General features: G+C 38.5%; 2 protein-coding genes across 2 annotated transcripts; one reads left to right on the plus strand and one right to left on the minus strand.

Annotated features, from left to right (window-relative positions):
* Window positions 1-756: 756 nt before the first annotated feature.
* cul4b (cullin 4B) lies at window positions 757-11140 on the minus strand. The gene is made up of 20 exons (XM_040119154.1): window positions 10213-11140; window positions 8739-8854; window positions 8507-8610; window positions 8287-8356; window positions 7338-7411; window positions 7086-7248; window positions 6782-6871; window positions 5442-5524; window positions 5294-5361; window positions 5054-5172; window positions 4707-4899; window positions 4493-4597; window positions 4296-4406; window positions 4088-4173; window positions 3580-3687; window positions 3358-3471; window positions 3156-3261; window positions 2855-3027; window positions 2617-2769; window positions 757-1144 (listed from the first exon to the last, which is right to left on the minus strand). Exons 1-20 carry the CDS (start codon window positions 10703-10705, stop codon window positions 1049-1051), a joined length of 2625 nt encoding a protein of 874 aa, XP_039975088.1. The 5' UTR covers window positions 10706-11140; the 3' UTR covers window positions 757-1048.
* A 1633-nt stretch (window positions 11141-12773) lies between these two features.
* Window positions 12774-16386, plus strand: mcts1 (MCTS1 re-initiation and release factor). The gene is made up of 6 exons (XM_040120150.1): window positions 12774-12996; window positions 14424-14576; window positions 14676-14773; window positions 14857-14990; window positions 15956-16023; window positions 16119-16386. Exons 1-6 carry the CDS (start codon window positions 12986-12988, stop codon window positions 16198-16200), a joined length of 546 nt encoding a protein of 181 aa, XP_039976084.1. The 5' UTR covers window positions 12774-12985; the 3' UTR covers window positions 16201-16386.
* The last annotated feature ends 671 nt before the right edge of the window (window positions 16387-17057 follow it).

The raw sequence follows: 17057 nt of genomic DNA on the forward strand, positions 1-17057 counted from the left end.
ATTTTTCCTCATATTTTGAGGCGATCCACTCCCACTTTTCAGCAAAGGCCTGCAAGCCCCATAGGGAAACTTACAAAAAAATATAGTGTGTGTACTGTATGTGGTATGATACCAGGGAAGATGAAGAAATGGGCTCTGATGGGGTTGTGCTTTTAGTATACATCCTAAGGGTTAACAAAAACCTAAAAAGCCTTTGACTGTCAGATGGGATCATGTCACTTTTGTGAAGTATGTACAAACACGTACAAAGAAAAAACAAATGAGAAACTTAAATGCATATACTTGTACTGTTTTAGCAGCTTGAATATACCCTATAACAAAAGAAGTGCTCCTTTTTTTTGGCACAAAGTCTGCTTTGAACGCTGCGTGTGTTCATGATCACAGCTTGATCGAATGGCTACATGGCCTTAAAAACTGTAAAACTTTTCTTCAGGATCACACATTTGACACAGATATCGCCCAATTGTCGAGTCTCTAATCTGAATGTTAGCCCAATAGTCCCACATTGACACTGGCTTAATAAACAAGCATCAGTTTAATTTTTTTGATCCTTTTTTTTCCTCCAACGTGTGGTACATTTAGAGCATTGTTAGGTGTGTCAGAATTTTCTTGGGAAACTGAGTGAACAAAAAGAAAAAAAGTGACTTGATAACAGAGCATATTGATTCAAACTATGGACAAAGAAGAATCTAAGTTTGAAAATAAATATTTTTCCTCTCCATTAAAAAAAAAAAAAAAAAAAAAAAAAAAAAAGCAAACGGAACAACATCTGAATGTCTTCTTTGTCTGTCCACGGTAGCCCAACTCTCTCAGAGGCACTGAGAAATATGGAAAATATTCTCTTTTCAATGGGCATGCAGTCTACAGGATCACAAGACCCCTGACAAAAATCCTGTGGAGCAGTATCCATTCACTTGTCGGTCGCTAGGTTGAAGATGATAATGGTTAACATCCACTGGAGCAAAAGATATAGAGACCGATCCTTCAGAGCAGCTTTCAGCCTTACTGGACCACTCGCATCTCTTTTTCTCTGTCACTTTTTCTTTTGTTAAGCCACATAGTTATACTGGTTGGATTTTTCCTTGTCACGCTCCATATAGTCCCTGTCAATAAGAGACTCTATCCTCTTCTTCAAGTCAGCAGGCTGGAAGGAAAGAGGACAGGGAGGAGGCAGAAGTTAACACATGAGGTACATGCCAAAATTTTTGGTTATTTTTACACTTTGAGGGGTGAGGTAATCACAATGAAAAGCGGATTTGCGTTAGCCATCATACTTCCCATGGATACTTACCATATAAAAGTCACTTTTGTACAAACCGCTTTTGATGTTATTCTGGTTAAAATGTCTTAAATCAATTCTAATTTAACAGTACTGTCAGATTATGAGCGCCATAGCTTGTATGCAGGGGAGGTGCTTCTGTAATATAACACCCAAAACACTTGTAGATTGAAAAGAAGCACTATGAAGAGAATTAGATAAAATTTCAGGTTACTTTCATTTATTAAAAAAAACCTTTATAGACGTGCTTTATAAACAACTGGTAATCAAAGTAAAATTGCAAAATTGCTGTTATATTGGTATTGGTGTATTTGTTGGCTGAACAAGAAATAGTATAAAAATTTCAAATATATGTCTAAGCACATTTAGAAACTGTGTCTCCAATTCATAGTGTGTCCAGCACAGAGCAGTGAAATGTTTTGTTTTTTTAATTGTAAAAAGTCCCACTAAGTACTGTGGTGACAATTATTTTAAAAAAACTAATTCAAGGGATCCTTATAAAAAGGGTTTGTTATGTGTATGTGCAAAAAATTACTATTGGCAGATAAATCTCTAGGATTTATCAAATTATCAAATAAAGATATTGGCCTCTAAATTCCAAGATTTGGTCCTCAGACTTTTCTTCTATAATTCACATGGTACAAAAGTATATTTTTAGAAATGGTGCATATTCATAACTTTACAAACTGAAGTGGATGGTTTTCAATTCAAAAACTAGAATGGCGCTCAGTAGAATGCATACCTCCGCCAAGACCGAATATTGATGAAAATATCGAAAAATGCCCTTCTCCCGCAATGATTAGGAAAGTCATCAAAAATTCCTGGATCTGCCCCAAAATTTTATGGGTACTTCTCTTGCCCGTGCCCCATCCCACCAACAAGTTTGGTGCAAAGTTGTTCGGTACTTTTTGCGTAATCCTAACAGATAAACAAATAAACAAACAAACCAACAAATGGACCGGGGTGAAAACATAACCTCCTTGGCGGAGGTAATAACCCCTGTGATCCCGCATGGGATAAAGTGGATGTAGAAAATGGATGGATCATAACACAATAATGGATTTTGAGGGTGAAACAGTAATGTGGGGTTTAAATCACTGGCTTCACTTCCACACAAAATCAATGCAACATTTCTCATAAATAAGGCTCAAAGATTAGGGCTGAGGGGTGTTCTGCTGGCCTAGGTGTTTAAGACGCAGATCACGTAATTAAATATCCTTGGTCTGAGTCCAGCCGGGGACCTTTATTTCCTTCCTCTCTCCCCTCATTCCATGTCATCTATATAATAAAAAGGCAAAAATGCCAGAAAAAAAAAGATTCAGGGTTGTGCTTATCACCTTGACAGGGAATTTGAGCTGGTTGTACACCTCAGACATCAAGAGATTATGGCTCAGAGTCTTCCTCATCTTCATGATCCGCACAATGGCAGCATCGATCTGATACTGACGATCCTGAAAGACCCTTTCTGTTGTACTGGCTTGCTCCTCCACCTGAGGTAAAAGACAAGTTAAAATAATTTCCCAACACCCTGACAATATTAAAATTAGGGAAACTACTCAAAGGCAACAGCTGTACCGTTTCTTTCATCTGGATCTGGTTTATTTTGATCCTGAAGAGTTTGTGTTTGAAATCATCGTTGCAGGAAAACTTGTCCCCGTCCTCCACGTCTTTGCTTTTTGGGATCTTGGTGAGGACTCGTGCTTTTCCACAAGCAAGTGACTGCAGCGTCCGGCGCAGTTCGCTGTCTTCTGTAAACCAGCAGACACACATATAGTGTTTTAGATCAGTGGTCATGAATAAAGAGTTCTCGGCAAGCCTTATTTCTTCATCAGAAATATGAGTGCTGCCAACCAAACTCTGATGTGATGGTACAAACCTATTCCTGTTGCCAGCTTGATCTCCTCCAAGGTGAACTCCTCTCCTTCATTAAACATCAGTAGCACAAGTGTTTGGAAGAGTGACACCTGCAGCTCCTTCTTGCCCTTTTGTGAGAATAATCAAAGAGAACAAGTAACATTTATCTTTATTCACTGAGTGAGCAAAACACAACAGAGCATGCTTAGAAATAGGTTACCCACCTCCTTAAATTCAGCTTTTAAGACACAATGGCCTAGTGTCGATTGCCACTGCAGCTTTCTGCCACTGTGTTTGCCCAGGTAGAAGGTCTTGAAGATCTCTTGCAGTCGCACCATCTGGTCAAAGATAACAGAGGCGTTACGTAGCAACACTTAGTATTTATATTGCATGGCAGGTTATAAAACGGCATGTTATGAAAATTTCAATATTTGCTCAGTACTAACCTCGGGAGGCAGGTGCACTTCCATTGGGACATAAGTTGGCCAGTAACCCATAGTGAGGATGTTGACGGTCAGCTCGATGTTGCCAGGAATGTTTTGGCACTGCATATACTATAGGAACACAAATGAGACGCGTGTGATATCCACCTGCCACTTCTGCACAAGGCTAAATTTTCTTTCTACATTATCACCACAGGAAATTTCCTCATGCAAAAGAAGCAGGGCGTTAAAAAAAAATGCAAGGGGCTGCGTTGGGGTGAGGGGTATCGTTTCAGGTACCAGTGATCCCGGAAGGCCGGTTTGAGTGATAGAGCCTCGAGTGTGAAGGCTTATTAGATGCCAAAACACTGCACAGTGATTTGTTATACCATAAGGAAGGATTATACAAGTCTAAAGTGGGCAATAATTGTATCTTTCATCCTGACGATTTTCAGATAAACAGTAGAATCAAGAATAAAAGTCATGTCACATGGATATTCTTACAGATTTAACACACTATTGTTGTTCTTACCTGTTTGAACTGCACCATGATGTCTTTAGAAAGCTCCATATCCTTGAACATCCCCTCCAGTTTGCTGGTGAACGCTGCTCCACATTCTGAGAAAACAACAAATGTTTACCAGTCAGTGTAGATTCCGTGTCAAGATTCCCATTTAGTTATTCATTTCACATTTGGTGTGTTGGAATAAATTAAAAAGTGACTGATGGATTAAACAAACCATGTTTCAGCTTTGACAACATTGATTTTTCAGCATCAACAGAAGCGCTCTTTCCGACCAGCAACCTCTTGGCCAGATCCTTTTTGTAAAAGGCCTCAAAAACATCTTTTCCTACAATGACAATACATTATTACATTAAGAACCTCCACAGAGGGGAAAAATAATTTCACAGACACAAATGTGACAGTAAATATTACCATAGATGAATCTAAAGATAATCATGATCTTATCCAGCATCTTCTCCAGTTCTTCATCTGTTGCCTCTTTGTTTCCTGCCCGTAGCTTTGAATCCACGTGTTTTGCTGTAAACAGAAGAAGATTTACAGTGCATGTTAGTTTAGGAAGATTGAAGATCATGGTTATATGCCGCTTTTATTTAAATATAAATGGGGGAAACGCTTAGTTACTGACCTATGAGCTCTGCAGGTTTATTTGGCCGCTTGTTGATGAATGTTTCGAAAGCCTCCTTCATCGCATTGACAAACTTCTCGTTCTTCACGAAGCAGACGTCGATGATGTGATCCACTTTGTCTTTAAAGTCCAGCAACTCCTGCACCATGGTTTTGTCTTTTTCTGGATTGATTACAATTGTGCTTCCAAAAGCCTGCATGTTGATTATCAAGACATTGGAAAACAATGGAAAACAGTTATCAACAGACGGCGTGAAACGACTCCTGAGAGCTCAGCACCTTCATCATTCATTATCTGCAGTTTTTTTTTTTTTTATATAAAATCCCTGTTAATACATAAAGTCATACCTTTATGTACTCTATCCAGTGTTGCAGGAGGACCTGAACACCACCTCGCACTCGACTAAAGAGCTGATAGAGAAGAGACAGATCCTGAATTCTGTTCTCATCCAGCAAGTGAGTCAGCCCTGGAAGTTTGCAAAAACAGAAAGTCAGAGGTCAGGATAGCTGAATATCACATACAGCTTACTACACATTACGTAATGCCACTCATTTATATGTTTATAGTAAGTGTTTACTGCTGCGTACCTTTCTGCAGAGTTGCACTGAGATGTTCACCCAGCAACTGCTTCTCCACAGTAGCAATGAGTGGTTTTCTGAGACAGAAAAAAAACACTCCGATTACAATCTCTGTCAGTGTTAATTTGCACACTGAATACTACAGTCTAACACTCACTGTGTGCTCTGGTCTAGATATGTGATGACTCTGTCAGCCTCCTCCTCCAAGCGTTTGTTGACATGATGGAGATATTCTGGTACCTACAAATACAGGGCAAAACAATGATATTTACACTGACAATATACTCTGATCATTTTTCACTGTAATATTACTTGTATTGATTGACATCTTTTCTCCAATACACCTGAATAGGATCCATAGTATCCATTTAAAGGTAACTAAACCATATATGCTTACGTAATAATAATAATGATAATTTTATATGTATAGCACTTTTAAAGCTTGGAACACAGAGTTCTTTCCAGTGCAGAGAAATAGCATAAAAATGGATCAACACCTCTCTAAAACCTTTTTAACATAAACTGAACTTTATAACATTCATGAAGTACGATTTATGGCAGGAATGTTGTATTACACTACATTAGTTTTAACTAGGTGTACCTAATAACATGGAAACTGCGCTTAAAGGACTGGATAGGAATTAGAGAATCTGCAACTTTTGCAATAACAACTGCATGGGAGACAAGCATCACACTTTGAATCTAAGAATGTAAGCATAGTGAGTAACGTAAGGTATTATTTAACCCGCCAATCTACAATCAAATTAATTCTGTAATAAATTCAGTTATTACAGTCTTGAGTGAATAAATCTGAATTTGAAAAGAGAGATTTAAAAGATGGTACTGGCTCGGCCTTTCTCATTTCCTGGGATAAACTAGCACAAATTGCTGAGTCCTTTCTGTTTCATTCTGAGCCACTCAGACCAAAGCCTGATGTTCATCCAATTTATTATTTAGATGCCCAAATACTTAAGTGATGGAATTACAGTACAGATGCACTGGACATATCATAAGTAGGGCTGCAATTAATGATTATTTTCCATTGTTGATAATCTTATGATTATTTCCTTGATTAATCTATTAATTGTTTAGTGTATTAATGTCAGAATATAGTACAAAATTCCCATTTTAATTACCCAGAGCCCCAGACGAACCATTTAGACCATTTTGGGTTGTTTTATCTGACCAACAGTCCAAAACCCAAAGACATTCAGCATTCAGTTTACAATTATATATGACAAAGGAAGGCTTCAAATCCTTATGTTTGAGAAGCTGAAACTAGATAATGATTGAAATTTTTGCTTGAAATGATTAATCGATTATCAAAATAGTGTTGATCAACTAATCCTTTAACTGACTTAATCGTTTCAGCTCTTTTCATGAGGTAGGATCACATTGTCCATATTTGGCGAGCTAGTCATTGAAATAAGAAAAAAATAATAATACACCAAAAAAAAAAAAAGCATGTGCCTAGAGTATCAGGGTCACATATATCACCTCTCTCTCTTGCATCAGCCTCTGTCCCTCTGCAGCGTACAGGCGATTTGTTTCCTCCAAAAAGCGCTGCTCAAAGGAGTCTTGATAAATCTGTCATGGGCGGAAATAAATAACAGTTTTCATTAGATCCATTTGTCAACAGGAAACAGCTCATCACACTCTGGCGCAGGTGATAATCACCAACAGCACACCTGCCAAAACCACACTTTTCTACAGGACAAAGATGAAATCCAAATTTACAGATTCATCACTTCATGTCTGGATCATTGATGTAAAAAAAATGAAATGGTCCATTGTCATTTACCTGCAGATCAGAGAGCATGCTCAGCAGGCTCCTCAGCAGACTACGGTCTATCGCTTCTCCGTTTCGCTCCCTCTCAATGAGCAGCAGAATCCCGTCGATGGTTTTACTCTGGACCTTCAGATCGCTGATGATGTAGAACCTGAACAGCTCCAGACCCATGTCCCTGCAGACCAGGGCAGCCTGTTCAACACCCACTTTAACCGAAATCAGCCTCATACTATTGCACAACAGTTAACATCTATGATCACTCACCAGATTGATGGCAGCATTGAATTTTGTAAAACATAGGTGCGGTCCAAAAACAAAAATATACTCCTAATCATGATCTGTGAAACAATGACAAACATTCAAAATGAGCAGAAAACACCACTGACATTCTTCTTTAACCAACTTCTTCAAATTAAAGGGGGACTCCACCGATTTTTGACATTAAGTTTGGTTAACACGTCCCAGGGAGTACTACAACTGTTGCATAGTGTCTTCTGTGAGTCTTAACGACCTCTCTGAGAAAATAACCATGATCTTGAAAATTCAATTATTTAACATGGGGGTATGGAGCTGTTGACAGATCAAACTACAATCCCAAATTTCCCACTGACTGACTGACTGGCTGCTGGAGCTGCCCTCGGCTACAGTTTGAAGAGGCGAGACACTTGACAATGTGACATTAAATTGTCTCTCTCTCCGTCTGTGATGGGGGTATCATTGTCTAACAGATACTGTTGTAATTCTTTAACTGCTCAGCTCTCGTCATTAATTTATACCCCGTTTCTTCATTAGTCTCACTGTATTGTTTGAGGGGCAGTTTTCGCTGGGATATTCCCAAATACATTACTCAACCTAACTCCCTGGATCGTCAAAATCCAATATGGTGAAACTGTCTATTTACCAGGCAGGGAGGGACTAATGACAGATGCTACTGAGTCACATTTTTGGAAGTATAGGAGCCAGCATGTTTGAACCATACGAGGGACTAAAAGTCAGAATAACTTGGCTTCTGCTGCTTTGATTTTGACCATTCCTTTATAGAAGGGAGTAGAAATCCCCCAACTTTATGAAATGCCAGTACTAAATCACTGGAATACCCCTTTAAACATGAAAATTAAATAACAAACAAACTGCATGGAAAGTGATGTTATGTTAACAGACTTCCAAGGGATATGGCATCTACCACTTGACGTAGGAAGGTTCTACAACATACCATTTGTCGGCAGTGATCTTGCCAGCACTTGTCAATTTTCTTGAGGAAAAGCACACTGTCCAGGGCATCCGTAAAAACAATGTCAAGGCAAAAGTGGGCATTCATTCAAGAGGTCTGTCTGCTTTAACAGGACTGCATGATCAACAGTTGGCTAAGCCAAATAATACCTAATAAGATTCAGTGACTGAAACTAGGGATAAACAGAAACCGTAAAGGATATTCTCTGAATTGATCAATCTGTGCCTTGATATGGTCTTCACACACGGCTCTCAGCTGTTTGTAAAGCTTGGCAGAAATCTTATGGGAGCACAGGTTCTCAACAGCCTGAGGGGGCAAAAAAAACAAAACAAACAAAAATGATATATCATTACTATTACTACATTACTACAAATTGCCATCCACAGACCATACAGTGAGCTTCCTCTCAGAAGTCAACAGGCCTGCAGAAATACCTGGTAGAGCTCCTCTAGATTGTACTTGATTGAAGTGCTGTTCTGTATGGCCTCCACTGCCTCCTTCAGCTTCTGCCAGGTCTCCTGTGTGTAGTTCTCGGGCAACTTGGGCTTTTCTGTGGGCAAAAGAAAACACAAAATGTTCTGACAACACTGTCAACCCCTGCAGGCCTTGAATGTGTTACAGTCGACCTCCCCGGACCATCACGCTGTGTCACTGGTGTCAGCGAATCTATTTTAAAACAACTGTCTGTGTTCCTATTTAAAGTACAGCTGGGTGATGTTGACCAAAAGTCCGATATTTGTATAAAGGATGATATGAGTGTGTACACCATGAGACGAGATAAATTAGTCAATGATATGCTGCCATACCGTCCCTTTAACATTTCTGGGTTTATTAGACCATTGTGGCAATTTCGCAAACCAGTGAGTATGTACCTGAGTTTTCAAGTATTTAATTTGATGGATTAGCTAAAAGCAGACAATCGCATCGAGTTTTAAACAATCTTCCAGAAAATGTCAAAAAACAATTGTGTGTGTGTCTAATATATATATATATATATTATAGACACACACACACACACACACACACAGCATTTTTAAAGTGACAGTATTTGATCCATATTGCCCACTCCTAATCTGTATGGTGTATTGTGTTATTTGTGTTATTAAGATGTAATATCACCTGGATTTTTGGTTACTGTAAGATCATGACTTAAATGTAGCCTTTTGAAAATCTTATTGGTCATTTCAGATACAATTTTCAGTGCTTATTTAGTTTACTTTGTTGTTTTATTTAAATAATGTTATTGTGATAAACGAGTAAAGAGAGGTGTACGTCACTGCCTCTACCTAACTACTTGTTTATCAATGATAATTTCCCAAAAGTACTCATTAAAAAATACATTGTGAAAGCCCAAATATCTCCAAACTTACTGTCATATCATTGATCCCCAAATGAATGTATGTAACTTTGTCAGTTCTAACCAGATCACTTGTGTTTTTTTTTTTTTTTTTTTACATATTTATTAGCTCTTAGTAGAGCTGCAACGATTAGGCAATTGTCAGAAAACATCTAATGAAGTCACCTTGGACAGGGGGGGGGTGATAACTGGCTTTTTTTCACTATTCACTAAGTTACTGATCAAGAAAATAATCAGCAGATTAAATCGGTAATGAAAATGACTGATAGTTGCAGCCCTAGTTCTCAGTAATAGACAGGGGCATTTATGATTCATTCACTCATCTAAGTTCTTAATTTTTTAGCATTTCATTGTAATGCAGCCTTTTGGATCAAGAAAAGACCATCACAAATCCCCCATCTTGTAATATATCGCGATTTTGCCAATGCATTGTCCATTAATGACAATATCACAGTGCACGGGGACTTGTTAGCAGTTGGAATCAAGTTGTACATTGCTGCCAATGATTGTTTTGGAGCTTGGATCACATTATCCACCAGTGTATCTGCTACCTTTGAAGTTCTTGATGACTAGTTTCTTGGCAGCGCCAGGTTTACTGTTGGAGAAGGTGCCGGAGCCGGCGGTTTTCGTCAGTCCGTTTGCATGGTGCCCCACGCCACCGGACAGGAACACGGCTTTGCTTTTGTTATTAGAGCACGAAGCGGCGGCGGCGGCGGCAGCGGCGGCGGCAGCAGCAGCAGCAGCCTCCTCAGCCATTTTCACATCCAGTCCAATGAAATCCACCGAATCCTCAAACCTCAACTTCTTCTGAATGTGTAGCGGAGTGGGAGAGCAGGAGGAGGAGGAAGAAGAGGAGGAATTCAGGGTCTTGGGAGGCGAAGGGGAGATCGTGTCACTAGTATCTTCCCTCTCTGAGCCGTTTATTTTCCTCTTCTTCGGAGATGTGATGTTACCGCTGTCGTTTTTGACATCAGTAGCCGCTGGTCTAGCCTCCTGGGTTGGCGGTGGTGGGGGATTAGGGGAAGATAAACCTGTTGGAAACATGAAAAAACGGGAATACTAATTCTTAACAGCCAGTCTTCTGATCCGAAACTTCCAGGCTTGCCGGAAGGGGGACGAGCTCAGTGTCCGAGAGCGTTAATCTACCTTAACACGGAGAGGTTTTACCCAAGTCCTTTATCTAGTATTAAGCAGACAATCAATTTCAAACTACACAGCTCTACTTGAACCTAGCCTGTTCTCTTTCTTGTTATTGCTGGCACAAGAAGAAAGATGGTTGGCTATTGCTTCCTCTTTTTGCCTCTCTCTCGTCTAACCGCGTTGTGCAGTCGGTCAGTGAGGCCGGTTAACTGACGGGGCCGTTGGAGGAAATGATTTACAGACGAAATGTAGCTATCGCAAAAAAAAAAAAAAATACCCTCATTTGACAGTAAAACATCCGTAAGCAAACACGGCGAAAAATCGCTTATAAAAAGCAAGTCAGTGACCCCACCGGAAGTACTTTGTACAAAAGTACTTTTTGCACAAGCGTGTTTTTTTTTTTTTTAACCAACTACTGTGCTGTAACTGTTATGGACACAAGATGGCGCCAGAGCACCGCCACGTTCGATGTCGTTTGTTTTTCTGGTTATGAATTTACCAAACATGAAATTAATGGCGGAGTTAACCCGTGGTGGAGGAAGTACGCCGATCATTTGGACTTATTAAGTAAAAGCACCGATGCCACCATGTTGAAAGTACTCCATTACAGCCAAAAGTCCTGCTATTCAAGTAAAACTCCTGTATTCGGGTTAAATCTTATCAGTAAAATGTACTTTAAGTATCAATAGTAAAACGTCCCCTGTGCCCGATATATTGTATCATTCATATTATATATGGCATTATTACATTGTTAATACCGATGCAGCAATGTGTGAGCAGCATTTTACTGTTGTAGCTGCTCGAGGAGGAGCCAGTTTTAATTAGTCCACTGGAGACGAGGTAGTTCAGTCCAGTGTTTCCCGACCCGGGTTTCGGCCCCCTCCAAAGGGAAACCACACAAATCTGAAACTATTTTCTGTACAGCGTCACAAGCCAAAAATGGCTGGGAACCCCACTTCCAATCTTTGATAATGCAATTTAAAACCAAGTTCTGATACACGCATCTGTTTTCAGTTCCTCTTTGCTTTTCTCTACATTCTTTGCTTTTATTAAATGATCGAATACTTTTATTTGAATGAAACCACATGAGAAGTTTAGAGGGGGAGCTATCTGTTTGTTGGAAGTGCTTAAAACTCAAGAAATCTGTAACATGACAAGGGGCCTGAACTAGACACTGATTTTTTTTTTAAGAGGTCACAAGCCAAAAGATTGGAAACCACTGGTTTAATCTTTAGCAACGTGTTGTTTTTAATAATCTTACAATATGTTGTTCTAATGTAACAATATCTGCCTTATGCATGTAGTTGAGTAAAAAGTACGATATTTGCCTCGTGGAGTAGAAGTAGAAATTAATAAAATCCTCAAGAGTATATTTCTGGGTTAAATTAACATAGTAAAACAAAACTGTAATAACTTTAACAAATAAGATGAGGGAAATATCTTTCAAGCTGCTCCACAAATTCTATCCAGTAAAATCCTACCTCCACAGTCTAAAAAAAGGCGTCAATACATACTGTTCTTTCTGTGATGAATACTCAGAGACGTCCATTTATTATGGCTCTGCAACTACACACAGATATTTTGGTCTGGTACTAATAAGTTTATTTGTAAAGGTAAATAAATAAATAAAAAGTAGAAAATAAACAAACAAAAAAAACCCACACAAGACAAATCCCTACCCTAGGTGAAGTTATAAAGATGAAAGCTTATTTTATTGCACTAGTAATATGATGGCTGGGCTCCATCTCATAATAAATTTGGGTTTTTGAAGCCTCGGTGAGTTTGTTATTTGCTACATTTTATATCAATGTCCAAAGATTTTCGTATCCAAAAATTGTAGATGTTGTAGGTATTTTTTTTTTATTTAATCTTTTTGGCCGTGAAAGATTTTAAAAAGCGACTTTGTTTTTGTAAACCTTTATATTTTACTTACAGAGGTTACCTAGGTGACAGTCGAATTCGGCCGGACCCGCCGTGTTAACGTCAAAGCTGTCGTAAAATGACGCAACCCTCATACTGATGCTGGCCTTCCGCTGTTTAAACCGGCGTGGAACTGCTTTAGCATTACTTAATCGATTATTTTTATGTTGTCTATTTACGTGTGTTTACCACATCCGATTTGGCGCAGTAAGTGCGGACGAGCTTTGTCACTGTTGAGGAACACGGTACCGGCCAACAACGAGGATGTTTAAAAAGTACGTTGCTGATTATTTCCCTGTTGTAGCATTAGCTAATAACAGCTAAGTGGCTAACGCTAACTGATTATAAATCAGGTTTTTGAGCTTGATGAAGATTTTTCTTAAGTCAGTGAGACTAGCAGACATGAATTAGGATTTTCTGTGCAATCCTCTGTTATTATATTAGATCCGGCCAGAGCCAGAAGAGACTCTGAACGTTTTCTGAAGACAACACCGCCTTAAATCTAACAATCATGATCAAGTCGTGTCATCCTCAAACAAGCTGAAACATACAGGCACATCTCCACACCAACCAAGACTAATTTATCTTTGAAAATTAGAATCACATAGCTATTTGAATTCACAATCACAAATGCTGAAACGTGCTTCTCTTGACTACAAAGTTTTCCAAACTGTCTCCTCTGTCAGTGTTTATTGAAGATTAAGAACAATATTACAGAGGTGGACGAAATATTCAGACCCTTCACTTAAGTAAAGGCGTCACCGCCACAGTGTGAAGACACTGTAAAAGTCCTACCTTCAAAATTCTACTTGTGTAATCATACAGAAGTACTACCAGCAAGCTATGTTCAAAATATCCACAGTAAAATAGTCATTTTGCAGAATGGCAGAATTTTGCAGAAAAGTGTTAAATTATGGAGCCCCCAAGGCCCGGCAAGGTGATATCTTGCGTGCACAGGGTATTCATCTTGTAAAATAAGATCCAAAACCGTATTTTTCAGGACTTTGGGAACTCAGTTGTTAGTTCTGTGCCAGACACTTTACAACTTTATCATTCTTATCATTCTGCTGGGATTTAGAGCTTTGCACTCCAACGTAAGCAGTTCTGATCAGACACAACCTGTGTGAACATACAGGGCCTTTAATTTATAATTATATATTAAATCTTATAATATCCGCATATTTCCATTTATCCGCATATTACGATATTAGCTGATATTGGCTTTGAAAATACTTACTTGAATTACGCGAACGTTGATTTTAATACAATTTTTTTTTTTTAACACAAAGCTGAATCAGTGTGTTTAATTGTGATATTATTTTTGTGATATGTTGTATTTAGGACCATATTACAGAATACACCTGTCAAAGTAGAATTATAAAAAGAGAAATAAACTTAATTGTAAAAACATTTTCCTCCTTAACATGGACATGTCACAAAAGCTTGGTCAGTTTTGCACTTAAAAATGTACATCAGTATTGCATCTTATGGATTGCATTTGTCGAATATAGTTATAGTCTACCATAATACCATACTACAAAAAATTTAATTCCTGTTAAAAATGCGTGCAAGTGCATTCTTGACCGTGGGAACAGTAGTTAGGCAAAGTAACTTAAGGCACTTACTATCTTTTTCCAGAGTTCTCAACTGCATCTCACACATCTCATGGCCTTCATCTCGGATGTCTTGTCATTTGTTTCAGATTTGACGAGAAGGAAAATGTGTCGAACTGCATCCAGCTGAAAACATCAGTGATCAAAGGGATCAAAAATCAGCTGTTGGAACAGTTTCCTGACATCGAGTCATGGCTCAATCACATTATGCCAAAAAAGGACCCTGTCAAAATAGTGAGATGGTATGATTTGTCATTTCATTTTTCTCATCAGTTTCTCATATGCAGTGTATTTTTGTATGGTGGATGTTTTGTATTTCTTTATTTTTGTTCTTCCTCCAGCCATGAACACATTGAAATCCTGACAGTGAATGGAGAGCTGCTTTTCTTCAGACAGAGAGAAGGACCATTCTACCCAACCCTCAGACTGCTGCATAAATGTAAACTCTCCTGATGCCAGCTGTGTTGACAGTTGTATTTGTATTTTCTTACACTGATAAGAAACGTCTTTCCCTTTTCATAGATCCTTTCATTCTTCCACACCAGCAAGTAGACAAAGGGGCCATCAAATTTGTCCTAAGTGGAGCCAACATCATGTGCCCCGGTCTGACATCACCAGGCGCTAAACTCTACCCGGCTGAAGCTGACACAGTAGTTGTATCCTTTTATACGTGTTGCCGTGCATGGACGAGGCTGGAATACCAACTGGGGAACCCCTGGGGGTCCCTGTATAATTTTTTGTCTACATAATTTGATTAATCACAAATTTGATAGTAATTATCAACTATGACGGGGCCTCCATCCTTTAACTTGTAGTCTTGTCTTATAGAGGGAAAATCTAATTTCAAGACCTTATTTATATTTCGTATTTATTTTGTTGTTGTATTTCGGTCGTTTGTTGTAAACTTGCTTTATTTAATTCGTTTCCATTTTTTAATGTCAAGTAACTAACACTAATGAAACCTCAGGCAGGGTAGCATTATTTCATTATAGGAGTACTGTAAGGCTGCAGTCAACTATTATTTTGATCAATATCATCAATTTAGTGTTTAAAATGTCAGAAAATAGTGAAAAATTCTAATCATTATTCCCTGGAGCCTAAGTTCCCTTATTCATATTGCCTTTGTTTTGTGAGCAACTGTTAAAAACCCAAAAAATGTTGACTTTACTATCATAGAAAACTGACAAGCTAGCAAATATTCACATTTGAGAAGCTAGTACCGGTGATTATTTATTTTATTTTTTTTTTTTTGGCTTTTATGCTCACATATAATATAATAATTATAATTAATCAATTATCAAACTTATCAAGTAGTACTGGTGGATTTCTGGGTGCCTGGGTAAATAATGAAACTGCCATGTAATTTTTTCTGGGCGTGACAACGAAATTTCTTGCCCCGGGGCCCGAGGAGGTCAATCCAAGTCATGCACATTGAAGCAGTTTGATTTTCACAGTATAGAATATGTGTAAAATTGTTCTGTGCCATAGAGTTAAAAACATTTTTCTTTTCTATTTTAAGACACACAACCTTCCAGTACATTAAGGGAAATGTTCTGACAGAATCAGTAGCTACAATTTCAGTCAATTTACCGACGAGTTTGTCTTTAACGAGTGGTCGCAGGCCATAATGGCAGAGGGAAAACAACATGCACTTTGTGTTGGCGTTATGAAGATGTCTGCAGAAAGCATGTAAGACTTGCCTACACTTTACTGAAGTCAGCATTTATTGTCTTTGCTGCTCTTATGATGCATGAACTGAATCTGCATTTGTCTTTTGTAAACAGAGAAAAAGTCAACAAGGGAATTGGAATTGAGAACGTTCACTATCTGAATGATGGCTTGTGGCACATGAAAACATATAAATGATGTCATCCACGCCCGCAACGCAAACAACCCCACCCCCATCCCCCATCAGGACGTGGAGCTCTTGATAGTGAGGCATGAGCTGCCCGTCAACTGTTCACACCTACGGACTGAGCTGTGTAACCTGCTGGAGGCTTTCAATAAATCACCATTGTGCACAAATAAAAGAAAGATCTTGCTTAAACCCGATTCACTTTTCACGAATTGTATATTTTACAGTCTAAGTAATGATGTGGCCTGTTTCTTTAACAATGCAGGCTGTGAGCATGTTTGCACATTGACTGAAGGTGTCACCGGGTGGCGAATATTTCCAATTGTTAGACAATTGTTTCCATTTGTTGTTAGAGATGGTGAGAAAAGCTTAATGGCGTGGCTGCTGACAAGTTAAGTTGGTGGAAATTGTGGGTGTTCTTCAATTAACAGTCAGTTGCCAGTTTATTAGGTACACCTGGCTAAAAACAATTGGAATTTAATACAACAGTCCTGCAATAAATCCTCCTTCACCAAGATTATAATGTTTAGTTTTTGTTGAAACGGTTTAATGAAGTTGTTGATTCAACTTTATGGTCATTTGAGAGGTTGTAGTTTGTGGTACTGTTGAATTCTACTGTGTTATACTAAGAGTTATTTCTAATATTTTGTCCATCCCATTTATATCAAGGAGGGTGATGTACAGTAAATGGTCCCTCGTGTTCAGTAGTGTCAATAACCTTTGATATAATCATACATTTTAATAGTACCAGCACATTAATGAGAACAATAATGTATTATAATCTTACTCGACAGCAACAAAAAATTTATTATGCAGTACGCGTAAAGATATAACCAGTGGTGGAAGAAGTACTTAGATACTTTACTCA

This window comes from Xiphias gladius, chromosome 23 (assembly GCF_016859285.1).
Source record: "Xiphias gladius isolate SHS-SW01 ecotype Sanya breed wild chromosome 23, ASM1685928v1, whole genome shotgun sequence".
In the NCBI taxonomy this organism is placed as follows: domain Eukaryota; kingdom Metazoa; phylum Chordata; class Actinopteri; order Istiophoriformes; family Xiphiidae; genus Xiphias; species Xiphias gladius.